Source organism: Chiloscyllium punctatum, chromosome 10, assembly GCF_047496795.1.
Source record: "Chiloscyllium punctatum isolate Juve2018m chromosome 10, sChiPun1.3, whole genome shotgun sequence".
Lineage (NCBI taxonomy): Eukaryota > Metazoa > Chordata > Chondrichthyes > Orectolobiformes > Hemiscylliidae > Chiloscyllium > Chiloscyllium punctatum.
The window spans coordinates 7,398,584-7,424,810 of NC_092748.1; the positions used below are offsets into that span (position 1 = coordinate 7,398,584).

The 26,227-nt window shown below is 40.0% G+C and overlaps 2 protein-coding genes across 11 annotated transcripts in view; both read left to right on the forward strand.

Moving 5' to 3' along the window:
* cyp20a1 (cytochrome P450, family 20, subfamily A, polypeptide 1) overlaps positions 1-6,679 on the forward strand; it is a 37,461-nt gene extending 30,782 nt beyond the window's left edge. For both annotated transcript variants that reach the window (XM_072578410.1, XM_072578411.1), the window contains one exon: positions 938-6,679. In XM_072578410.1, the coding sequence (XP_072434511.1) occupies positions 938-1,088 (151 nt within the window). In that variant the 3' untranslated portion in view covers positions 1,089-6,679. The remainder of the gene's footprint in view (positions 1-937) is intronic.
* A 9,950-nt stretch (positions 6,680-16,629) lies between these two features.
* Positions 16,630-26,227, forward strand: part of LOC140481856 (abl interactor 2) — a 140,087-nt gene continuing 130,489 nt past the window's right edge. For all 9 annotated transcript variants that reach the window (XM_072578412.1, XM_072578417.1, XM_072578418.1 and 6 more), the window contains exon 1: positions 16,630-16,800. In XM_072578412.1, coding sequence (XP_072434513.1) covers positions 16,684-16,800 — 117 coding nt within the window. In that variant the 5' untranslated portion in view covers positions 16,630-16,683. The remainder of the gene's footprint in view (positions 16,801-26,227) is intronic.

The window sequence follows — 26,227 nt, forward strand, 5'->3', positions numbered from 1 at the left end:
CAGACTTCTGTGTGTGAGAACAGTCTGTTTTCAAGATTTATTTCGGTAGGAACTTTTTTTATCATGGTGTTTGAGAGAGGATATGAAAGTCCGGGTGCTGTGGTCCTAAAATATTTAAAGCCTGCTCATCAACTTTAGAATTATGTGAATGGGAACAATCATTAGTTGCCAAGGGAGAATTTAGATTTGACTGTGATGCTCCAAGGTCGAAAGGCCTGCCACTGTCCATTGGCTGGGTTCCTGATGGAGAGTGTCTCCTCCTGTGAGATGCTGAAAGGTAGACTAGTGGCCTGGAAACCCAAGCTCTGTTACCCACTGGCAATGGGCAGTTACTCTGCTGCTCTCATGGATTTTTTAGAACCCTCTTTAATCCCTCTGGACTAATACCTTACAGCTTGCTGAGTGTAAGAGTCCCAGAAATAAAACTTGAAAAAAGAATCAAAAAGATCGACATTTGTGTCGGCACAAATTAATGAATATTTTCTGGAGCATCTAGTCATCACATGAAACGATTGAGATGAATGGCAGAAATGCATTTATGGAGAAGATGGATAAACACAACATGGAAAAAGGAATAGCTGGTGAAATGAGATGGAGGAGGTTGGGAGAAGCTTGTATGGAACTAGCATGGACAGGTTGGACTGAAAGACTTGTTTAAGTGCTTTAAAGTGTGAATTTTATGTCAATCTCAAGATTGCAAATGTTGGGCCTGTGTACGTCGAAGTTTAGAAGAACGAGAGTGTATTTATTGAAACCCAAAGAATGGGTTGTGTTCCCTCTCAGTTACCAGTAATGTTCTGACCAAGGGAATAGAAAAGGCATATATCTGAATTGGGAGAGGTTTTGACAAGTAAATGATTAACTCATGGGCTATGTGGTTTTTGTATGGTTGTTGTAATCCCTGATCTCAGACTGTCCGTGTCTCCCTTCCTGTTAGGTTCGCTTATACTGTGGCTACAATCATGCTGAGTACACTGATCAGGAAGCTGAGCTTGCATCCTGTGGCAGACCAGTTGGTGGAGATGAAGTATGACCTTGTAACCACCCCAAAAGAGGAGGCTTGGATTACTGTCAGCAAGCGAAACTAGACTGACTTCACCAGGGCTGAGTGTGGGGTTTATTGGATTGAGCCCTGTCAGTAAGAGGTTTGCAATGACTTTTCAGATCCATACCTGCCACTGTATCCTTCATTCTCTACGACAAGATTCCTGAGAGTGTCATTCTGCTCCTTCCCTACTTGTGAAAATATGAACCAACCTTAAAGTGGCAACCTCTCATCACAGCAAGCCTTCACTGCAGAACCTTTATTAGGGCTGAACCATATCCTCATTTTAGTGATGATATGGAATTTCAGATGCATATTCTTGATTTTCCTGAGGATCCCAGGCACATTCCTAAGTTAGATACAACATGAGACGCAAGCATCCCTTCGATAAAATGGGAAAAAGTACAGCCAAATAATTGACCGTTTTTGGAAATGAGAGGTGAAAGTGATGATAAAGTGAGACAAGATTATGGTGATCATAATAACATTGAACAGTGTTGGATAAGTGTGTACACCTATTTTTGGGATAATGATTCTGTCATTAAGGCTTTTGGTGAGGTTTGCTGTTCAGACTTGGGAACAAGCTTTTCACTTTCAGAGTTTGAGTTTTACCACCCCCAGTTGAGTCAGGTTGGTGCCAAGCTGATCGTGGCTAGCATGACAGGGAAGAGGGTCAAGCTGTATTCGGTCATGCTGCCCTCCTTCCCAGAATGAACTAACAGAATAATTAGGCCAGGTTTCCACTCCTAGTTACTGACAATTACTGGATTCCAGCTGAGAGCAGAATCTGAATATCTTGCGGAGCGCTTTCAGTGAAAAATCTAATGTGTTCCTTTGCCAGCTAATCAGCATGGTTTGGAAAGGAAAGGGGAATGAAACCTCTCTGTTAAACATTCTGTGGAGATTTGGTCCAGTTACCATGAGTGAAGTCAAAATCAATTGTCATGAAAACACTGTGTGCTTGTCATTTATCAATAAAATTGCTGAAAGGACAGCACCATGCAGTGTACATCCACCTGTGTTTGCTGCTTCGATTTCATGATATCGGTACATGCTTGGAGAGTATTTAATCCTTTGACCTTGCTCTTAAGTTGTGATACTCCCTTTGGGTGTAACACCAGGTCTAGTCTCAGCCGTGGATGACTCAGCCAGTGATTTTTCTTCAAAATTGACAGATTACCCCACAAGAAAGTACTGGACAGTGAGAGCCTTTTTCCTCGCATGGTGATGGCTAGCACAAGGGGGCATAGCTTTAAATTGAGGGTTGATAGATATAGGACAGATGCCAGAGGCACTTTCTTTACTTAGAGTACTTGGGGCATGGAACGCACTGCCTGCAACAGTAGTAGACTCGCCAACTTTAAGGCATTTAAATGATGATTGGATAAACATATGGATGATAATGGAATAGTGTAGGTTAGATGGGCTTCAGATTGGTTTCACAGGTCAGCGCAAAATCGAGAGCCAAAGGTATGTGCTGTAATGTTCTATGTGAATGAAGAAAGGGTTGATCTTGGCTGTACTATCTCCCATAGATTAAACCTAGCAAAGACTGTGTGCTTGTCAAAGAATGTGTGGGAGATACTGTCTCAGAGGGTGGGACAATGGCTTCTATCCCCTTTGCTTGTGATTGAGAACAGTTAAGGGAATCTGTTTTATGCAAAGTAATTTCCATTATACTTTAATAAATTCTATATTTAGATTACTTCGGTCATTAAAAAAAATTAACATTGAAAGGATATGGAAGAGTTAAGAAAGTGTAGGAAAAAGTCAAGTGCAGCCTGCTTCCAGACCAGATCACCCTCTGCTTGTATATAAATTGACTTTGTCATTCCAGCTGGAGATTCAGTTCCCTTTTTATGCCTTGCTAACCCTGAAATCAATTTTTTCTGTCTAACTTTAAAGCCAAAATAAATAGCGAGGCGTGGGGCATGTGGATTGAGGTTGGAACTGAAACTGGGCAAAGGGTTATGGAGGCAAAAGCTTTAAAATAATGTAAATTAAGAAAAAGGAGTGAGTTGGAAGGGATCTGGAAATCTGAGCTCCTTAACAGATTATTCATCCATAACCTCAATGTGAGTCATGAGTGCATGTAACACTTAGTTAAACCTGCATGTGTTTTTTGTCAATATGCTGAAATGTATTATTGATGCAACACAGGACTTAATTAAATAATTTTAATGTCCTGGAATTGGTGCTCAATCCCAGTTTCCTAGCTCCCTTATCAATTCCCTGACCAGACAAACATTTGTCCTTCTGCCTCTCTTCTCTCCCTCTCTCTCTCTCCATCCCCCACCCTGCCACCACAAATGCCTTCCACTAAAACTATATTCATTTCTGATAATCAGTGTTATCAAAGCAATGAGTACACCGGGGAAGTAAAATCACACTATAACAGAATTTCATATTGTGTTTGAGAGCATAGATGAGGAGTCCAAACCTATATGAAGGTAATTATGGTGCTGTTTGTGGGGAGAGGTAGCTCGAGTAAATACGGAAATTAGAATGAAAGATATTGTGATGGGTACACAAGAGGATCATTTAAATATTTTACTTTCAATTTATATATTATCTTGCAGTTACACAAGAAAAATTAATATGTGGCTAAATTCATATGTTAAAGATGGGATTACATTAAAAGAAGAGGCACATAATATTGTTGAAAACAGTTGTAATTTGAAGATTGTAGAAGTTTGGAAAACAGCAGCAGATAACCAAAAATAGATGGTGAGGAAAGGGATCATGAGAACAAACTAGCAAGGAATATTATAAAAGTTTGTTAGAACTTCTATGAGTCTGTTAAAAAGGAAGAGATTAGCATGGGTTCTTTAGAGGATAAAAGAGGAGCAATTATAATTGGGAATAAGGAAATGGTAGATATGTTCATCAAAAATGTGCCGGTCTTCATGGTAGAAGACAAAGTGGAAAAAAACATAATGGAAATGGTGTTGAGCTGAGAGTTTAAGGCAGTACTTCTGAATTTTTTTTCTCCTTGCGAGCACAATTCAAAGCTTGAAATTATTGTGATCCCTCAGTAAGGACTGTGGGATAGTGGGAGAAGTTACCTGTGAAAGTGGGGCCTGTCTGTTAAAGCTCCAAAGGAGCCGTTGCTGCCTTAGAGCTCATGCACCCAGAATTTCAGGTGGTAGCACCTTTTCGTGTTCCAAACCCCATTTTGGGAAGCATTTGTTTAATGAGAATGAGAAATTTGTTATTATCAATATTAGTAATTAAGCAATTAATGAGAGCAATAACTGAAAAGTCCCCTGGACCTGATGACCCAGGGTGAAAGAGAGGTGGCTGATGAGATGATCAATAGATGAGGAAATTTTTTAAATTACACATTGACAGGTTAGTATCTGGTGTGCACGGCTTGAGATAGTGAAGACAGGTTTAATCAATCAATAGGCACCTGAATGAAAAAAAATATTTGCAGGGCTACTGTGAAAGGCAGAGGAGTAGGCTCAGCTGAATTCACTTGATAAAAGTAATCACGGAAATGATGCGTCAAAGAGCTTCTTTTGGTGCAATAACCATTCTATGATTTTGTGCAACATTGAGGGCTTGACAGATTATCTGCTTAAAGATTGGTTCCCCTGGCCGGGCAATGTAAAACATGGGGGTGTAATATCAGAGTAAAGGGTCAGCTATTTAGGACTGTGATGGAGACATTTATTCACTGAAAGGCTTGTGAATCATTGGAATTCTGAACCATACCTGTGTAAAGGGCTATAGATGCCCAGTTATTGTCGACATGCAAGGCAGAGATTGATACTCCATTGGAGGCAGAGTATAAGCAAATGACCATTTGGCCCACTCTACTCCAGTTTCTTATGGTCCCGTGTTCTCTGTGCTCTCTTCATGCAGCTGCCCCTCCCCAAATGTGTACACAGAAAATAATTAATTAAGCATTGTTTGCAACCTGTCATGTACTAACCAAACACCTAGAACAGTACAGAAACAATTGTAAGAAAATTATCGAAATTGAGCAGTAGGTTGAGAAGTTAATATCAGTGTTTTCACAAGAGTCACAAGCAGTGACGTAGTGAAAGAAAAAGATATTGGAGAGAGAAATTAGAAGTCTAAAAGACTATAATCCAAAACTTTACCACTCTAAATTTGAATAAAGACACGGACTTTGCCCAACATTCTCATGAGGCTGAAAACATAGTAGTGTGTTACAGGTCACAAGAGCGCAAGAGTTGCTGTGCCAACATGCACTCTCTGGAGCAATAGGTAGTGATGTAGAAGCTTTGAAATTCTTTCCCATCACTTGGTTGACCAGGAATCTTTTTCACACATATCAGCTTCCATTGGTTTGTGGTGGGAGGATTCGCAAATTGATACTCAACCTGTTTGGTTGCAGTATAAACACACCTTTACTGGCCTTCAAGTCCTCCAATGGGACAGAAACTTGGAGCTTCTGGCTCAGAGGCAGGGACACAACTACAATGCCAGAAAAGCTACCCTAAAATGTGGTGGGAGGTAAATAAACGCATATGCTGAGGTTATGAAACATGCACTATGAATGTAAGGTTCCTTTCCTCTATGATACTTAAGATAAGAGCTCATGATGTTGGAGGTAATATAATAGCATAGATAAAGGTTTGGATAACTTAAGACAGAGAATTGGGGTGGGGAGAGGGGTGGAGGGGTTCCTTTTCAGGGTGATAACCTGTAATCAGTAGAATGCCACAGGAATCATAAAGTTATTTATAATGTATATGAATGACTTAAATGAAGGAAGTACTGTGCTACAGCCTAGTTTCAGTGACACAAAAATGGGTGGGAAGGCAAATGGCAAGGCTGACAGAATACAGAGTGTTTTGGACAGGTTAAGCAAGTGGGCAAATACTTGCCAAAAGGAATATAATATGGGGAAATATGACATTATGAACTTTGGCAGGAAGAATAGAGGAACTGAATATTATTTAAATGGCAAAAGATTGTAGAAGGCTACAGTGAACAGGGATTTGGGAGTCTCATGCATAAACCTCAAAAACCAATAGGCAATTGGAATGTTGGCCTTTATTTAAAAGGGAATGTAATGTAAAAATAGGGAAATTGGAAAAACTATACAAGACACCAATCAGTCCACAGCTGGAATGCTGTGAAGGTTTGGGACCTTTACCTGAAGAAAAATATGCTGGCATTGGAATCAGTCCAGACAAGATTCACTAGGCTGATCCCAAGTCAGGATGGACTGGCTTATGAGGAGAGGTTGAATAGTTTGGGATTGTACTTGTTGGAGTTTAGAGGAAGTTGTTTCCCCTTGTGCAAGTATTGAGTATGGGAGGGAATAATCCTGTAGCCATGCTGGTAGTTTTAATATGAAGAAGAGAACGTTCTTTCAGCAGATAGTGAATCTGTAGAATACTCCACAGACTGGTTGTTAAGTATATTCAAGACTGAGTTGACAGATTTTTAATCCATAATGAAATTGAGTGTTATGTAGAAAGGGCAGGAAAGTTGAGCTAATGATGATCAGATCAGCTATAATTTCATTGAATGGTAGAGCAGACTCAATGGGCTGAATGGCCTGCTCCTGCTCTTGTATTTGACGGTTGTATAATTTTGGGGAACAAGCTGTAATTGGATTGTACTGCTTTGCACATAAAAAATACCTGTCTGAAATATTGATGTGTCTTTTACTTGCCTGAGACAGGGCTGGGAAGCATTTTTTTTGCTTAAATAAACAACTAAAGTCCCATCTTTCCCAACAGAATCCTGTTACTGATGGGTAGCAGCAGTGATAATGTAATCAATCAACCAGTGGTTGTTGATGATTTTGTCAGATTTTCAATTCCAAAGGATGCAAGTTCCTCGATTTTTAAGATCCTTTGAATTATTTAATCATGCTGTGTACTTGCTGTGCTGTCATTTAAACTAGCAAGGTTAGAATCCAAGGGAAAGTGGTGTGTTTTCATTGGTGATGTTTGAAAATTGAACTCATGCATTAAAAGAAGTGAACGATTAAGAGGTATAAATCATATGTTTAAGAGAAATTGTGCATGCTTCCTTGGGGGGAAAAAAAAAATCAAACATATGACTACTCAGATCTCTGCAGACTTTGTAATAGGTGAAATATTAAGCTCTAATAATATTAAATATTAAACATTGCATTAATGCATTAAGATTTAAGAAATGGTAAAAGACAGTTTGGAGAATTACAAAGTTACTGTCAGAGGATGACATTTTAAAATCATTTTGGACTTTTCAAATCTATTTGCTTTAAATTTATATATGTCTAGTGTCAGAAACTCCAGTGAAGGAGACTGACTCCAGATCTCAAGGGGTTATTTAAAACTTTGAATACTCAAAACCCCATCTATTCTCCAAAGTCATGAAAAATTTATGGTTAGATTTTTTTAGGTCTCCTTAAACATTTGCTAATATGAGATTACTGAGCAACCGTGATGAATGTAAAGATATTGTACTTTTCTAAGTTTTAAAAATCAAGTACTTAAAATCTTGTTTTAGGTTCAAAATTTCCACAGATATTTGAAAAAGCTAATCAAAGGTCACACTGGGACAAGGTGTGAGACTTAGCCTGCAAATACTCAGTTTTAATTCAATCGGTCTCCTTCCACAGTTCTGACAAGGTAGGAGGGCAAGCTCTAAAATCAACTAGCCAGCACTCTGTTTTTGCTGTCAATCAACTCAGCCTGGAAATTGTTTGTTTGAAAAGAAGCTAAAGTAGGGGCATATAGTAATGTCAGTATGCTAAAAATTCTATGACCTCTCAGAATTGACAATACAAACTGCACAAGGCATTGGGAGGGGAAACCTGATTATGACATGCATTATATTTAATGTAATCCAGGAAGGGTTAAAAAGCTAAGTAGCTGTATTGATAATGCCTTTCTCGTTGATCCAAGCTTTTAATCTCGGTTCAAGAGGTAATGATTTTTAGTTTATTGCACTGTATGCTTCTTGCAGGACTTAAGAGCAAGATGAAATGGTAATCTTATGCAGATCTGTAATTTAATTAGACACGAGGAAACTATTGAGCATATGAGGTGTAAACAGAAATGTTACACCATCTATAGGGATCTACAATTAGCATTCTCGATGGTCATGTGGGGAAATTAGAAATTTTATGATAACAAATGGAAACGATCAGGACAAAATGACATATGAGTGCACTTAGAAGGAACATAAATTACCTGGGATATTGTGGACAACCCAGCAAAGAATATCGAACAAGAATCAATGCACAATCTTGTGTAGGTCAAGAAGGAGTAGTTATAAAAAGAAAATTTTGCATTTGTTAAGATTATTCATGACTGCCAGGCACCTCAAAGTGTTTTACAGCCAATTAAGTTATTTTTGTAGTTCATGAATTTTCGTGAAGCTGATTTATCAAGGTAATTAATGGCTTTCTCTTGGAAGGTATTTTATAACCTAGCAATCAATTGCTTACATTGGGGTCATTCATGGAATGGTTATAACAGAAGACCTCTCTACGCTTCTCATGGCTTTTCATTTTCTCCCCCTCTATCATATCTTTTGATGGTTTGTATCTGATATTATGTATGATGTAATCTCTGGATACCAGTGTGGGCATCCACAGGTATGGTGTGTTGCATGTGAGGTGTATAATGTACAGAATGCACAATGAAGAGTATAAGTGAATATCTCATATAAAATAGTAATGTTAACTATTCTTCGATCTTAATCCCAACAGGTGTCAAACAAATTTTTAGTTACATCAACAACACCAGTATATGGAATAATTAAGTTGATTTAGGAGTTTATATAATGTCGTTACTGATTTATACTTTTCCTGTTAAAGCAGTTGCAAATGCTGCAAATGAATAGATTAACTTAATATGCAAGTGAATGCAACAATCAGGATCGAGTAAACATGTACAGTGGAACCTCGAATATCTGAATGAGATGGGTGGCACTGTTTTGTTCAGATAATTGATTATTCGGTTAATTGATTCCATGCCTCCCCTCTGGGGCTTGGCATTTTCTGAAATTTCCTTTTTCCTCGCTCTGCCTGCCTTGCTCCCTTTGTCTGACTCAGGGTTTGTTTCTGAGCAAGGAGACCACTTGTGTGTTAGGGACCTGCAGCATTGCTGAAGCGCCCCCGCCCCCGCCCCCGCTCAGTTCAATGGGATTGACACAGCGAGTACTTGCTAAGTCTGCTCCCCTTTCAGCAGACTAGGCAGCAGCACACCATGCGTGAGCCCCCACCCACCATCTTCCCCCGCCCCCGCCCCCGCCCCCGCCCCCGCCCCACTGTCTGCCCCTTCGGGCAGCCAGACTGGACGGCAACAGTAAGACTGGTGCTGTCTTTGTTGGGGTGGGTCACCAAATAGAGCACACACAAACACACACACACACACACACACCATTTTACTGCAGCTTTTTTGACAAGTTCCCATTCTGCCCTGTACAGGACAATGTTGGAGAGATTATCTAGGGAAGGGGTGGTTTAAGGTACACCCCTGTGTAGAACTCCAGGGAATGTGAGGGAGAGACAGAGAGAGTGTGGGCAATTGGTCAATCATTTGAAGACAGTGCCTGGGCTCCCATCGAAGTCCAGGACTGTTCTTGGCAGCATTTCAGTGAGTTGAGTTCATTTTTAATCATTGTAAACAGAAGACGCGATCAGTGTTGGAAACGTCTCTTTAATGTAATGTTTCTATTGGGACTTTGAGATCGTCTTCGAATAATCTGAAATTCAGATAATTGATATTCAGATAATCGAGGTTCCTCTGTACTGGTATTGATCTGATAGATTGAAATAGAAGTAGAGGAGGACACAGATTTTGAAATATGATAGATGATTGTTGGGTTTCCTTGAGTTAATACTGAAATTAGAGCAATTGAGAACTAAAGGCAAATATTCAAATTTGGAGTAAATCACAAGGAGTGCTGGAGGATCTTTTAAATCCATTGGATGAAGTTTGATATAATATTTTAGGGAAGGGGAGGTGAGTTTTAATTTCTTTCTGTATTATGTATTACATTTTTCTGACTACAATGTGTAATTATAAATAAGACTTAAGAATACAAGAACAAATAAATTGAGATGGGATTATGATTCTAACAAGGTGAGATCTGCATCATGGGATATTACTTCCCAAAATCCTACAAAAGAGAACTGTTTGAATTTAAGATTGAAGAATATTTAACTTCTCTACATGAAGTATTCACAAATATTGCTTTCAATTGACCAGCTCTATTGTTAAAATATAATAATTACTAAAACCTGCAAGTATAGATGGTAGGTAATCCCATAAAATATCAACATATCATAGGCTAGGACGTCAAAGGGGCCATTCAGTCCATTATATTTGTGTTGGCTCTTCAAACTGATTTAATGAGTTCTACTGTTTTCCTATATCCCTGCAAATGGTTTACTCCTTCAAGTATTTATATAATTTTTTTTTCAAAGGCAACTGTTGAATCTGAGTTTAACATCCTGTCTTACAATGGCATTGGAACAATTTTCACTAATGTTGCCTCTGGTTCTTTCACAAGTCACCTTAAATCTCTGCTCTCCAATTATTCGACCTATAGCCATTGGAAAGTTTCCCTTTATTTTGTACCATTAAAGTCATTCATCCTTTGGAACAACTTTGTTAAATTTCCTCTTGGCAGCTTCTGTTCTCAAGAGAGCAACCACCGTCTCTCCATTCTATCTGTGTAACTAATCCTTTGTATCTGGAACCATTTGGTACATTTTTGAACCTTCTTCAAATCTTTGAGATCCTTCCGAAAGTGGTGCATTTGACTCCTGCTAGGTTAATGTGAATCTATCAGCAGGTCTTGCGGTGTAGTAGGTATTGTCTTGGTTCTGAACCAGAACCTCCATGTTTGATCCCATCTAAGAACTGATGGCCAAGGAAAGTGTTCATGATGTAGCCAAACAGATTTCCAACATCCTTCCAACATTTACCAATGGCAGATGGTAACAGCAGGATTCTTGATGATAATTTCCATATTGATGGACAGAACATTGGAGCCTCAACCATTACAATTCATAGCTCCAGATAACAACATGCATGTAAAAATGTATGTTGTCAACAATTCTGTCTCCCTGAGTTAACTGTAACCATATTAAACTGTCACACTGGAACGTCCTATAAAATAGCCTTGGACAGATTGCATATTCTCAGTTATATCTAAATGTTTATTTTCTGTACATGTGAGCTAATAGTTTATGTTTTGTCGTGAGATTATGTTGTGGAGCTGTTTTGAATCCTTGATATGTTGAGCCAATAAGCACTCAAACCAAGAAAATCATGGAAGGAAAGCTACTCACAAAACCAAGACCACAATAAAATGAGATAGGAAGATGAGCCATACCGACATTTAGAATGTTGAAGTCACCGAACTCTAATGCGATAACTTTCAGTGGCAAAATAGCTTTCATATCCTCAGTGTTGGTTGTATGTAACAGTTAAGTTTTAATACATTTAATGTGTCTAGATTTTTGCAGTTGATGAATTTTAGTGAAATTTGTTTATGAATAGTTGATTAATGGCTTTCTCTTGCAATGTACTTTGCAATCTAGCTGGCAACTGTACTTTGAGGCCATGCATGGAGTGATCCTAATAGAAGGCCTCTTGATACCCCTCCTTCCGTCTTTATTACGCACTGAATGGTAATGACTTAAAATGACAGCTTTGGAATGTGGTGAACTGGGAAAATTAATAACTGCAGAAGACAAATTTAACAGGATAGTGAAAATAGAGTTGGATGCGGCACTGACTGGATTGCTGTAAAGAGAGCTAGGTCAGATTTGATGGGCTGAATGGTCTCATCCATCTGCAATGACTCTACAAGGTCCATCTAATTGGTTTCTAATTATCTGATGACTGTATGTTTCAATGATCGTGAATTTGTTGATTAAACATGAAAATTTAATCTGTATCAATGAATCTACAAAAGACATGGACCTGAGGAGAGGGACCAAACATGCTGCATTTACTACAGGCCATCTCTCAAATTACTGTCATGCCACAACCCACAATTATATTTTCTGAAAGAAAAATGATCTATTTTGCTATTGAATTACTCGATAACAATTGCTTCTACTGGCTACCAAAAAAGTCTGTTCCATAAAATGAACCCATGATCACTGAAGTATTTTCTCTGCAGTTTTGAATTTAGTCTCTCTCAAGAACAGGCCCTTTCCTCTGTCTCTACTCCTTTAACCAAGTTGAAACTGCTCTAACAATATGCAATCCCTTTAGACTATTCTATGAAAACAAAGTTGTATTTCATCATAACCTCTTTTCCAGTGAGACGAAGTTCTAAAATCCTCTCCCAGCATAGTACAGTGGCTGCCCATCTCCTGCCATGAGCTGAGCAGGCAATCTCTCCTCAAACCAATCCAATTAAGATGATTCTGGAAGTTGTGTCAAGTGGAAGACATGGAGACAATTTGAAGGAAATACAAACTTGTGAAGAAAGCACTACAGGTGTACATTGTGACAGAAAAAACAAAATACACCATTTACAAGTTCTGTCTCTGGAACCTGTTACCTACAGAAGCTGCTGCTGTTTTAAATTCTGCAACAGCTCTCTGCTTCCGACATCCCCCCAGTAATGTACACTAGTGTTACACACCTGACAGTCCATGAATTCCATCAGATTTAATAATCAGAATTCATCAAGAAACAGAAACAACACCCCCAGTATAATACAGCTGTTACTTGCATCACCTTAAGGAATGGATCAACTTTGAGATATTTCAGGGGTTTAAGGGAGCTCATCTTATGTTTGTACTGGTTGTGAGTATATTGACTGTATGTGTCCATTAAATTCTCCTTTCTCACAGCCTTATCGTGTGACCTGCTTGCTATAATCCAGTTATGTACAGAAAAGACAAAAGCTATTGTATTCAGCACACCAAATACCTATTGACTGACTCAATATTTCTCCCTGGCCACTGTCTGACTATTTGCAACTTTGGCATCCTCTTTGATCCTGAGTTGAGCTTTGAACCTTTCCCTTTGCCAAGGTTGTTTTATGGTACAGTCTCGATAGATCTTTATTTAACTTGCTCTGTACTTCCACCTTCATAACACCACTCATCTCCACTCCTCCTCCAGTTCATATGTTGCTGAAATCATCTTTCATTGTTTGTGTTGCCTCCAGATTCAATTGTTTCATTGCTTCCTTGATTAATGGCTCATCCAGAACTCTGTTGCCTCTCCTAATTTCTGTATATCAGTCACCTTTTTTTTTACCCCTTACATTGGATCCTGGTGCAGTAAACTATTTTAGAATTTCCATACTTGTTTTCCATTCCTATATGGCCGCAACTTTCTTTACTTCGACAACCCTCTGAGATCTCTGCATTCTCCTAATTCTAGTATTTTTGAAATCTCCCATTTTCTTTCTTCCACCATAAGTGGCCACCTTCAGCTAACAAATGCCTAAGTTCTGGAATTCTCACCTAAATTCCTCCAATTCTATGTCTCGTTCAAAATACTCATCAAAACCTAATTCTTTATTATGTGATTTTTCCTTCAGTAAAACACTTTGGGACATCTGACTTTGTGAAAGTACTATAAATATGTACTGTTTCTGTTACGAGTTGTTCCAGGGTGATATACCTCTTGTTCAGACCAGCACCTGTGTGCCTAATAGTAATACTTAGGGTGTAGGTTTGCTCGCTGAGCTGTAGGTTTGATATCCAATCGTTTCATTACCTGGCTAGGTAACATCATCAGTGGTGACCTCCAAGTGAAGCGAAGCTGTTGTCTCCTGCTTTCTATTTATATGTTTGTCCTGGATGGGGTTCCTGGGGTTTTTGGTGATGTCATTTCCTGTTCGTTTTCTGAGGGGTTGATCGATGGTATCTAGATCTATTTATGGCGTTGTGGTTGGAGTGCCAGGCCTCTAGGAATTCTCTGGCATGTCTTTGCTTAGCCTGTCCCAGGATAGATGTATTGTCCCAGTCGAATTGGTGGTTTTTCCATCTGCGTGTAGGGCTACGAGGGAGAGAGGGTCGTGTCTTTTTGTGGCTAGCTGGTGTTCGTGTATCCTGGTGGCTAACTTTCTTCCTGTTTGTCCTACGTAAACAAACACACAGATCTAGATACCATCTATCAACCCCTCTGAAAACAAACAGGAAATGACATCACCAAAAACCCCAGGAACCCCATCCAGGACAAACATAAATAGAAAGCAGGAGATAACAGCTTTGATTCACTTGGAGGTCGCCACTGATGATGTTACCTAGCCAGGTAATGAAACGTCTGGATATCAAACCTACAGCTCAGCGAGCAAACCTACACCCTAAACCTCAACCTGAGCTACAAACCTTGCAAAAATGCTAATACTATTTGGTCGATTGAGTATATGTTCGTGGATATTTGTTAGTTGTTCAACTGCATGACAGTGATAGGTTGTATTCATTGTTGGAATTTATGAATGATCTTCATAAGGGTCCGAACCAGATTCTACATTTCGGATTTTCCTGACTTTATAAAATAGACATTGAATATCAGTTATTTTGTGTTTTCTATATGATTGCCCACTATCATGGAAAATAAAATGCAGTTCAGTTGAGTGCTTTATGGATTGAGCTGGTTTCTTCGTGAAGCCTTATTTATTCCTTTACAGCTTTAAAGTATTTTTTAGGTTCTTCACTAACACTCATTAACACACATTATTTAGTTGGTGACCATTTTAGAAAATATCAAAAGTAAAAATGATTGGAAGCTACAAGATAAAAATTTGGCAGTTCTAAAGCAAATACTTGAAAAATTGCAAAGTCTCTATGATAGAATGCACTGTTTGCACAAGTAATACATAAATTCAATATATATATATTCATTTATCAATTAAAAACAAAATTAAATAGATTGAACTTTGAAACTTTGTTTTTAGCCTGTTAAGTTATCATTTTGTCAGTAAGCTTGTCTTTCAAATGAACTTTAAGTAAAGCTATATGGAATTAAAGAAACTTTTCAGCTATTGATTCTTACTAGTTTCTCGTAGCACATTCAGAATAATTTATCATCATAGCTATATTAGAAACAGTAATGATAACCATAAAATCTATTCCTCTGACCAAAGACATTATCCATACCCAAGATGCAGTTTTATCACTCATTCAGGTTGATATTTTTTCAATGATTTTTTTCAAAATAATGAATTGAAAATGTAAAAGTGTAGCATAATGATTCGCCTTTTAAATCATACAATAAAAACATTGTTCTTACTTTTCTTAACATTATGTAAAGTTCATTTTCATGCTAATGCATTTCATTTGAATGAAGTTGAAAGACAAATGCGATGTTATAAAATTGCATGCAGCTTCAGAACTGAAGGTTACATGCCTCAGACCTAACTGGTACAGTGAGCCTGTTACTAATTACAGTAGCTGTTGCTGTAGTCAATGGTTTGCTATTGATGCTGCCTCTCCTCCTATGCAAACTGAAAGGCTAAGATGTAGAGTAATTTTATGCGTCTTCCCGTGGGTTAGGTTGTGGTTATTTTAGTTGGATCCTCCTTTGTAGTTCTTATAAATATGTCAGCTGCTTGAGTGCCCATTTCCACACTATTGTAGTGGTCATTTGCAGGGGTATGAGACTGCTCTGAGGGTACTGTATATGTTGGTTGCCAGGAACGATAAAATAACAAGGTTATGACAGTTACTACAGTGGATACTGGTGTTGAGGAATGATGGTTGCTATGGTGAGTACTAGTTGGACAATGGTCTTTAGAAGTAGACTGCTGATTGACAGAGTGATTGTTTTGTTTTTAGGGGAATTAATGTTTGCTTTGGTGAGTGATGGTTGTTAAGATGGATTGTTGTTGCTAGGATGATTGATGATTGTTAGATTGCGTGCGAGTTCCTGAAGGAATGCTTAAAGGTTGCTATGAGGAAGTGCTGGTTCTTGAAAGGATGATTGCAAGTTGCCAGAGTGGATTGTAGTTGCTAGGGGAATTGTGGTTGCTAGGAAAAACTGTGATTTCTTGTGTAGATGATGGTTGTATGAAATCTGTTTGTTAAGATGAATGTTAGTTTCTGGGAAGATGGAAGATCCACAGGGTGAGAGTTGTTGCTTGGATGTGTGGGCTGGGTTCTTGTTTGCGAGCGTGATTGCAGGTTACTAGGGAATGGTAGTTGCTACAGTGAGCACTCTTTGCTGGGGATAATAATGGCTGCTATGATGAGTGCTGGATGCTAGTGTGAGAGTTCATTGCGAGGGGAATGATATTGGTAGGGCCAGTGCTGGTTGCTAGGGGAGATGATCACAGCTCTCGGTTGAGTGCTGGATCTTTGGATCGATGTTGGTTGCTGGTTGCTTGGCTGGGTAATGGTTGCTATGATAAGGTGTTGGTTGCTATGGTGCGCTGGTTGCCGGTTGGATGATGGTCACTAGGGTGAGCGGTGGTTAAAGCGAATCATGAGGGAGAATGATGGTTGTGAATGATTGCTCAGGAGGACCCTGGTTGCTATGGGGAATGATGGTTGCTAAGGGAGATCTTGGTTGTTCCGGTTGCCATGCAGGACTGTGGGCGCGTGTGTGGGGAGTGTGGGCAGTTGCGGGAGGGCAGGCTTTCCGGAAGTGACTCTGACCGCCCCCACTAACCCCCCTCCCCCGCCCCCTGTTTCCGGTTCCGGTCCCGCATCCCCAGTGTCGGAAGATGTGGGGAAGATGGCGGAGCTGCAGATGCTGCTGGAGGAGGAGATCCCCGCGGGCCGCCGAGCGCTGTTGGACAGTTACCACAACCTGGACCGGGTGGCCGAGTACTGCGAGAGCAACTACATACAGGTGAGAGACCAGGCTGGGAGATAAGGATACTGGGGCCGCTCTGATCCTCTGTCCGGAGGGGAGGTGGTTTGGGGGTCCGTGGCTGGCGGCTCGTTTCCCCCCCCCCTAACAACTCCCACGCAGCCACATCCCCGGCGAGTTCGAGCCGGAGCTCGCCCCCTGCTCCCAGGTGAAAATGTCGCGGAAACCGGCTGTCGTGTTGTCCTCGCCTCTCCGCCCGCTTCTCCCTGAGGTGGCGTTGGAGGGGTGACTGAGAGAATGGATCGGAGTTGCCCCTTTCCCTTCTCCCTGTCCGCGGACAGAGGGGTTTTCAGCCTCTGGAGTTCCGACCTGTTGTACCTTCCGCAGCCAGATGGTCTCCCGCTGCCACATTTGTCCTCCGCCTTCAATCACGGCCCCTTAACTCCGTCTTTTCTTCAGAATTCAGTATCTGGTTCACATTCTCTGGCGTTTATTTTGTCCGGTATGTCCGCCCACCCGACTGCGGTGAGATTCTGAATCGTGCATTCTTAACTCTATGGTTCTGAGCTTGACGGAAAGTCTGGCAGGCGTTCTTAGTTGTTTTCTCTTTAGGAATGCTGCTCTTGTGATTACGAGGGTGATTGTCCTAGTTGGCTGAGATCTGCTCTGCTCTGGTCTGGCTAATAAAATGCTAATTCGCATTTTTCCATTTGATGGAATAATTCAGATCTTTAGCTTATTTTCTGTCCTCTCTGTTCCACTCTTTCCTCCCTGTCCCGCAAAAAAAAGTCACACATGTATATTCCCCAATAAAGAATTTTGCAAAAAGGAATCCAATGGATTTGACCTAAAAATATGCAATCCCTCTGTGTGGGAGGCTGCATGCCAACAACTTTCAAAGACATTGAGTGGATGTCATTATTGTACGGGTGAAGCTAGTGGGCCACTATGGGTGACAGCAAATGCTGTAACTTATTCTGCAGAGTGCCATTCAAATTCGAACAGAAGAATAGAATCAGCTACTTAACAGGCTATGCCAACTTTGGCTTGCATGAAGCAAACATGAAAACTTGAATGGAGGAGCTGTATGGTTTTGAACTTGAGAGAAGGAATGTGTGGGGGATGACTTAATTACAGCTGAGGGTAAGGGCAGTTCAAGGAAATGTTGATTATGGTCTTGAACTGAGAGACAAGAAACATGAAAAATGGGTTAGAATAATTTAACGGGGGTTATGATCAGCAATTATATCTCCCTATTAAATGTTTTCAGGGGTTTGTTAAATGGATAAGAACATATAGCAACTTTAGGAAGATGTTGCATTTATCTTTTATAGCCTATCAGTGGGCAATATTATGGCTGGTTCAAGAATTGAATCTGTCTTTAAATGATGCCTGTTAAATTAATTTTGGTTATTTTGCTTGTGCATATGTGTGAAGCAGTTTTATACACTTTATCGTTCCCCTGTGGGTGTATCTCTTTACTGGGTCAAAGGGGAGTAAATGGGATTGAGGTGCCGAGTAGCCATGATTTAATTAGAGCGGGCTAAATGAGCACTTGCTGTTTCGATTATGACAAAAGATGTCAACAGCAATAATGTTTATTGAGCACCTTAGTTTCATAAAATGCCGAAGATGTTTCATAGGTGTTATGAAACAAAATTGATACTGCGCCGATTAGATTACATTACATTACAGTGTGGAAACTGGCCCTTCGGCCCAATAAGTCCACACCGCCCCACCGAAGCGCAACCCATCCATACCCCTACATTTACCCCTTACCTAACACTACGGGCAATTTAACATGGCCAATTCACCTGACCTGCACATCTTTGGAGTGTAGGAGGAAACTGGAGCAGACACGGGGAGAACGTGCAAACTCCACACAGTCAGTCGCCTGAGGCGGGACTTGAACCCGGGTCTCCGGCGCTGAGAGGCAGCAGTGCTAACCACTCTGCCACCATACCGCAAATAACTAACTGGTCAAAGCTTTAGGTTTAAGAAGTGACTTAGAGGAGAACAATATGGAGATGTGGAGAGGTTAGGGAAATTTCAGAGCTTAGGGACCAAACATTTTGAAGGCACAGATGCCAGTTGTAAAATTATTAAAATTTTCTGATGAGACAAAACTGGATGGATTTGAGTTGTGAAGCTGATGCACGATTGCTTCAAGGTGTCGTAGACAAATTGAATGGGCAAATACATGGCGGATGTAGTGCAACACAGCTAAATATGAAGTTATACACTTCATTGTGAAAAACCAGAAGAGTATTTTATAAATCTAGACTCTGTATAGTGTAGAAAGAGGCCATTTGGCCCATTGAGTCTGCACTGAGCTTCCAAAGAGCATCTCACCCAAATCCATCATCTCCCTGACCTATCACCATAACCCTGCATTTACCATGGCTGCACAACCCTGGACACTCCAGGACAATTCAACATGGCCCATCCACCTAACCTGCATATCTTTGAAGTGTGGGAGGAAACTGGAGCACCGGGAGGAAACCTGGCAGAAAACTACATAGACACAGTGAGAATGTGCAAACTCCACACAGTCACCAAGGCTGAAATCAACCTGGGTCCCTGGTGCTGTGAAACAGCAGTGCTAACCACTGCAACCATGCTGCCCCTAAAGGGTGATAGGCTGGGAAGTGTGGATGTATGAAAAGACTTGTGTCCTTGTACATCAGTCAATTAAATTAGGTAAGCACATACAGCAAGCAATTAGAAAGGCAAATGGTATATTGGACTTCATTGCAAGAGAATTTGAGTTTAGAATAGAGATGTTTCATTGCAGTTATACAGGGTCTTGTTGAGACCATATCTGGGATTTTGCATGCAGTTTTCATCTCCCTTTCTGAGAAAGGATGTATTTGCCGTAAAGGGGATGCAGTGAAGGTGCACGAATCTAATAGCAGGAACGCTAGGACTGTCCTGTGAGAGATAAGTTTGACTGCTCCTATACACATTGGAGTTCAGAAGGATGAGGGGAATTTTGATTGAAACATGTAAAATCATGACAGGACTGGATAGACTTGTGCAGGGAAGTTGACTTCCTTGGTTAGAGGATTTTAGAACCAGACGCACCATTTAGGACTGATCAGAGGAAAACAAATCTCTCACAGGGTAGTGAACTTGTGGAATTCTCTATCACAAGGCTGTGGAGCCAAGTCACTGAATGAAAAAATACAGATTTTTTTCAAAGGTTTTAAGTGTCAAGTGTTATGGGAATATGGCATTAAGATAGAGGATCCATCACAGTCATATGGTGGAGCAGATTCAAAGGGTTTAATGATCTCCTCCGATTCCTGGTTTGTATCTTTCAATTTGTGATGTTCAAGAGGCCAGAATTTGATCACATATCTCAGATATCTCCGATTTGTAGAGCCAGAGGATTTTAGAGATGAGGTGTGCTGAGACTGTGGACAGTTTGAACACAATGAGGGTAAGCTGTTAGGAGATGGAAATAGGTGGTCTTAGTGATGGTGTGAGTGAGTGGTGAGAAACCCACCTTGCCATCAAGTATGACATCCATGTTTTGAACTGTGATTTACCCTGAGACAAGAGTATTGTAGAACAGAAAGCTAGGGGTTCAGGTACATAATTCTTTGAAATTTGCATCATATGTAGACGGTGATTAATGCGGTTAGCATGCTTGCATTCATAGCTCAGACCTTTGAGTGTTGGTCAGGCCTCTTCTGTGTCCAGTTCTGGTTACCTTTTTATAAGAAGGATATTATCAGGCTGGAGAAAAAAATAATCAGGATGTTGCCAGAAACCGATGGTTTAAGTAATAGAAAGAGGCTGGATAGGATGGGAATTTTTCACTGGAGTAAGGAGGTTGAGGGGTGACTTTATAGAGACTTTTTTTAAATGGAGGGGTACAGGTAAGGTGAATAGCAAGTGTCTTTTCCCTGTGGTGAGGGATTTCAAGACTTGGGGGGAGCATTTGTCAGGTGAGTGGAGAAAGATTTAAAAAGGACAGGGGCAACATTTTTGCAGTGGTGCGGGTGTGGAGGATGTGGGTACAGTTATGTCTAAAAGACGTGGATAAGTACATGAATTGGAAAGGTTTGGAGGGATGTGGGCCAAGTGCAGGATAGGTTTGATGAGTTTAGTTTGGGAATGGTCTGTTTGTATGCTGCATGGCTACTGAAAGAGAAAGGAATGGTGTTTGCAAAGACTGGGCAATGGTTTTCATCTTCCCACTGTTTGTTGAGGAAAATTGCTGCTCATCCAGTATTGAGTGCCAGGCGAACTGTCTGATAATTTAGGAACAGTGAAGGTGTCGCGAGAGATGTGGTGAGGTAGAGCTGTTTGTTGTCAGTGTGCTCGTGAAAACTGATGCCGTGTATTCAAATGATTTTGCAGAGGCGAAAGCATGTAGGGTGAGGTCAGGAACCATGGATATATCCTTGGGGATACTTTCTTGTGGAAGCAGAAAGATCAGACTTGTATGAGTGGAGCCAGGTGAAATGGATCCATCTAGCTGGATGATACCGGTGTAGGTGGATGGTGCGTTCGATCATGTAAAAGCTGACAAACATTTGAAGAGGACTAGGAGGAATGGTTTACCTTTGTTACAGTCAGAGGATTGAATTCTGAGCCAAATCAGAATCTGGAAATATCCACATGGATTGCTGGATAGTGATGAATCTGAATTCTATGATTTTATTTGTTTTTCACTTTCCTAATCCAAGGGTAATTCCCCACTTCTCTTAACTCCAGCCCTCCCGGTTCAAGCCAGCTAAGAGTTGGAGAATCAGACCTCGTATGCTTGAGTTGCATTTTTTCACTCACTGAATGCCTGGGGAATTAATATTTTGGTCCATCTTTAGAACCTTCTCTTCACTCGTTCAAATATGGATTTACTCTTTGAATTTACTGCGTATGTTCCTTACTTCTGTTAATGTAACAATCTAATTGCAATTATATTGGGGCTGGAATGCACATTCCCAGTTGCAAGAAGAGCCTGAAAGTCATTATCTGAACCTGTAACTCAATAAAACTTCAAAATGGCAGATGACATCATTTTCTGTGTCACTGTGATTATTTATTTTACTGATTTTGGGAAACTGTGCGATTGTATTGCCTGATATTTGAAACTTGGAATTTAATTTTAATTTGAGAAATATGTATTAAGGATTTGCATGTATACTTTGCAACCACAGGCTCAGTTTAATGTCCATCTCATCAGTATGACCAGATAGGACAGAATGCATTATTCGCTACTTAATTCAGACCTGCTGTAAGTCATAAATCAATTCCAACTTAATCCAAATTGCAAAATGCTAAATTTCATACCACATCTTTTAAAGCTTCCCTCTTCCTCTCACTCTATCACTGCTGAGCAGTATGGTGAGCCCAAACTTCAGACATTCAGGCCAGTAGCCCTGAGAATTGCAACCTCTAACCTTTCTGTTCAATCACATCGTGAAATATTTTACTTCGCATTCTAGTGTACCTTTAAACTTAATGATCTATTGGGAAAGATAGAGGGGAAAAGACCTGTCATTCGGGCATACTAATACACATCTACGTAGTAGGTGGGATTTAAACTTGTCCCTGTTACTGCACCACAAAGCTTACTTGAGAGTGGAGAATGCAGACTAATCAGGGTTGGAGTTCATTTAGATAAATGCATGGAGCTGATGAATAGACCATACATATTTTCTTGAGCGCAAGAGATGGGAGGTTGTTGAACAAAGGTAATCTGGAAGAAAGAGACACTTGCTTGACATTGGAGCTTGTCTGTTCTGAGGAGATTTAAAAAGAAAACCTCACAAAAGGGTAGTGAAACTCTTGGAACTACTCCCCCACACTGCCTCGAATTTTTTAAAAAAAGCAAAGAACTTGGTGTATCACGTAAATCACCAAATAGTGGAAAGTAAACCTGCAAGAAGTTTGTGAAACCTATAAAAGCAATAGCGTGGTAATAATGAGAGCTTCAATTATTCTGATATGGGAAAGCAGTGTAAAGGATGGGGAGCAACATTGAATTCCTAAAAAAGCATGATCAGTATGCTTCTAGCACAATGAATAAGGAAGTTGTGAAGGATATGACTTTGGGGACTTAAGTAGGAAGGTAGAGAATGTGTCAGTACTAAAACATCTGAGAAATGATAATTGTTGGGTTGAAAATAGTTTTTGAAAGGGATTTGGAGCAGTCAATAGTGAAGACACTCCAAAGGTTTTATTTATTTTAAAATAAGTGTGGTGCCAGTAGTTTCGAATCAAAGGCTTGGCAGAGAAAACAGTAAATGAGCAAACACAAGATAACTAAGGTACAGACTAAACATATTGCTTCAAGTGGGGAAACAAAGGCCATCCACAACTTTGAGTTTCCTGGATCACAACTATTTTGAGGTTTAAACGTTAATATGAAAAAGTGATTTACAATATCAAGTTCATAAAATAGATAAGTTGATTATGGAAAATGAAAGCTGAAAATGGGAAAATAGTTTACCAGCTTTAAATATAAAATAGTGAAAGAAATAAAATCTTTCTCACCATTTAGGTGAGAAAGAACCAAATTAAGGGTTGGGCTAATTAGAGAAATTTCCTTGACATTGGAAACTAGAAATGAGGTTGAGTTGCAGTAAAATGAGTCTGCCATTTAGGACCAAGATTATGAACTTTTGTGCTTAAAGGTTTGTGAATCTTTGGAATTTTCTACCACAGAGCTATGAATGTTCATTCATTGAGTATATTCAGGTGTTGTGAAATTTGAAAGGGTTTAGAAAAGATTTACAAGGATGTTGCCGGAGTCGGAGATTTGAGCAATAAGCAGAGGCTAAATAGGCTGGGGTTGTTTTCCCTGGAGTGTTGGAGGCTGAGGGGTGACCTTATAGAGGTTTAGAAAATCATGAGGGGCATGGCTAGGATAAATCAACAAGTCTTTTCCCTGGGGTTGGGGAAGTCCAGAATTAGAGGGCAAAGGTTTAGGGTGAGAGGGGAGAAATATAAAAGGGATCTAAGGGGTAACCTTTTCTCTCACAGGGTGAAATGAGCTGTCAGAGGAAGTGGTGGAGGTTGGTACAATTATGGCATTTGAAAGGCATCTGGATGGGTATGTGAATAGGAAGCGGTTCGATGGATATGGGCCCAATGCTGGCAAATGGGACTAGATTAGGTGAGGATATCTGGACAGCATGGACGAGTTGGATGGAAGGGTCTGTTTCCATGCTGTATATCCCTGTGACTTTGAGGTATGAGCAGATATTTGGATATTAAGGGAATCGAGAGATATGGAGATGGCTACACCTTCCTGAGGCTAAGGTGGAAGTAATGTCATGATCTTGAGTTTTGAAACAGGATTAAGAGGCCAAATGATGGATGCCTGCTTTTTTTTTGTTTCTTATGAATTGCAGGCTAATCAGGTTGATGGTAGTATAGCCTATAGGATGATAAATGACAGCATGAATTTGTTAAAGACGATCTGTGACAAGATTGAGTTATTTGAAATAACAAGTTTAAAGATATAGTACTCTTGATGTGTACATGGGTTTTCAGAATGAATATACTACTTAATACAGTTATCAAAAGTAAAACCCATGGATTTAAAGGCAGCATTCATGCAAAATTAGCCATATTGTAGGAAGTGGAGAGTAGTGGATTATCAGTTCTGTTTACAGACTGGAGGAAAGTATACAATAATTTTGGTTGGGATAACAGCTGAAGAGCGTTTTCTGAAATAAAGTGACTAGGCAGTGTTAAACTTCCAAGTAATTACGTGTACTTGTTCATGGAGGTTAACTTGAAGTGACCTAATTTAAGCATGCAAGATTCTTTGACATTGCCACATTAGATACAGAAAGGGTGTTCCCTCCTGCAGGAAGGATGGGGAGGACTGAATTCAGGGGGGGCGCAGTTTCCGAATAAGGGAGAAGCCAGTTTGAACTGAAATGATTTGGATTTTAGTGTTCAAAAGGTGGTGAATCCGTGGAATTCTCTGACCCAGAGACTCGAGGCTTAGTTATTGAAAGACTTATCATTGGATTCTTTCATATTAAAAAGTCAAAGAATGCAGGAAGTTGAAGATCTTCCACTATCTTATTGAATGGTGGTGCAGGCTCAAGGGGTTGCATGGCCAACTCTTAGCTTATACGTTCTATGGTCTTAGGTCCCTGTGTTTTGGCCTATTCATAATGTGCACAAGGATTAATTTCCAGCTTTACAGATGATGCAAAATTCAGAAATGCTGAATATGGGGAGAAAAGCTCACTTTACGAGAGCAAAGACTAGTGATGCAACCTATGGCAAGTGAAAATTAATGTAGATTGCAAATAATGCATTTATGAGTTCCAAACACTATCAAAAGAAGTTGGTGGAATAGTAGTTGCTTCTGTGAAGTTATGTGAAGAGGATGGTGAAAACTTAGGAATGCTTATCAAAGGCTGCTTTTTTTGAGTTAGATAAGTTCCTCTTCTGATGCGGCACTTGGTAATTGAGACTCTCAGTGGAAGGACGGAGTACATGTGTAACCAATTATATGCAGGCGCACTATATTCTCATCACCTTGTAGAACAGTACCAGAGAATAAATTGTACCTCACATTGGCAGATTGAATCAGTGTAGTTGATTCAGCATCTGTGTATATAAGACTATTGTCTACGTTTTCTCAGTTGCTCAATTTAGTGCTACTGCTCTTACTTCCACAATTATCAATTTGGCTACAACCAGAGAATCTCCAGCAATTGATTTTCAAATTGTGGAATCAGCTTCCATTTGTACATTGATGACATTCACCTCTGCCTCTTCAATCTCTGCTGCTCCTGTGCTTTCCAGCATAAACCCTTGGTTGAACTGTAATCTTGAGTCTATAGTCTTTGGCCTTCACTGAAACATGCCTTCATTTTTCCTGTTGTTCCCTAAACACTGGTTAAACTAGGTTGGTTGTTGCCAACTTCCAGGTTTCAAATCTCAGGCCCTTCCTGTCAGAATGACCGCCTATTTCTATGTATACAACATCATCTTCCACTTCTGCCTGAGTCAACTTGTTGCTGAAACTATTCCCTTTCTTCATAACTTTACCTCAACTATTCCATTACCTTCCCTGCCAGGAAACTAGCTGGCTGCAAAAAAAAATATTAATGGTATATTTTCTGTTAAATTTCTCACTTTCCCATTTGGGTTTTTTTTTAATGGAGTGTCTTGAACAGCTTCTTAGTGGAGCAGCGATGATTAAAGAATGCAAAAGTGAAGTACTGCAGATGCAGGAAATCTGAAAGAAAACCAGGAAATTGTGGAAGTACTTGGCAGAGAGTGTTTGTGAAAAGAATTAGGGCTAATGTTTCAATGTCTTAACTTTTTTAAAAACATGGTTAGGAGGTAAACTGATGTGTTCGAGATTATGATAGAGTAACTAGTTATGGAATTTTTTTTCACTGGTCATCAGTATATTGGAAAGCTATTCTTTTCTCCATTAGAGTCATCGTCATAGAGATGTACAGCATGGGAACAGACCCTT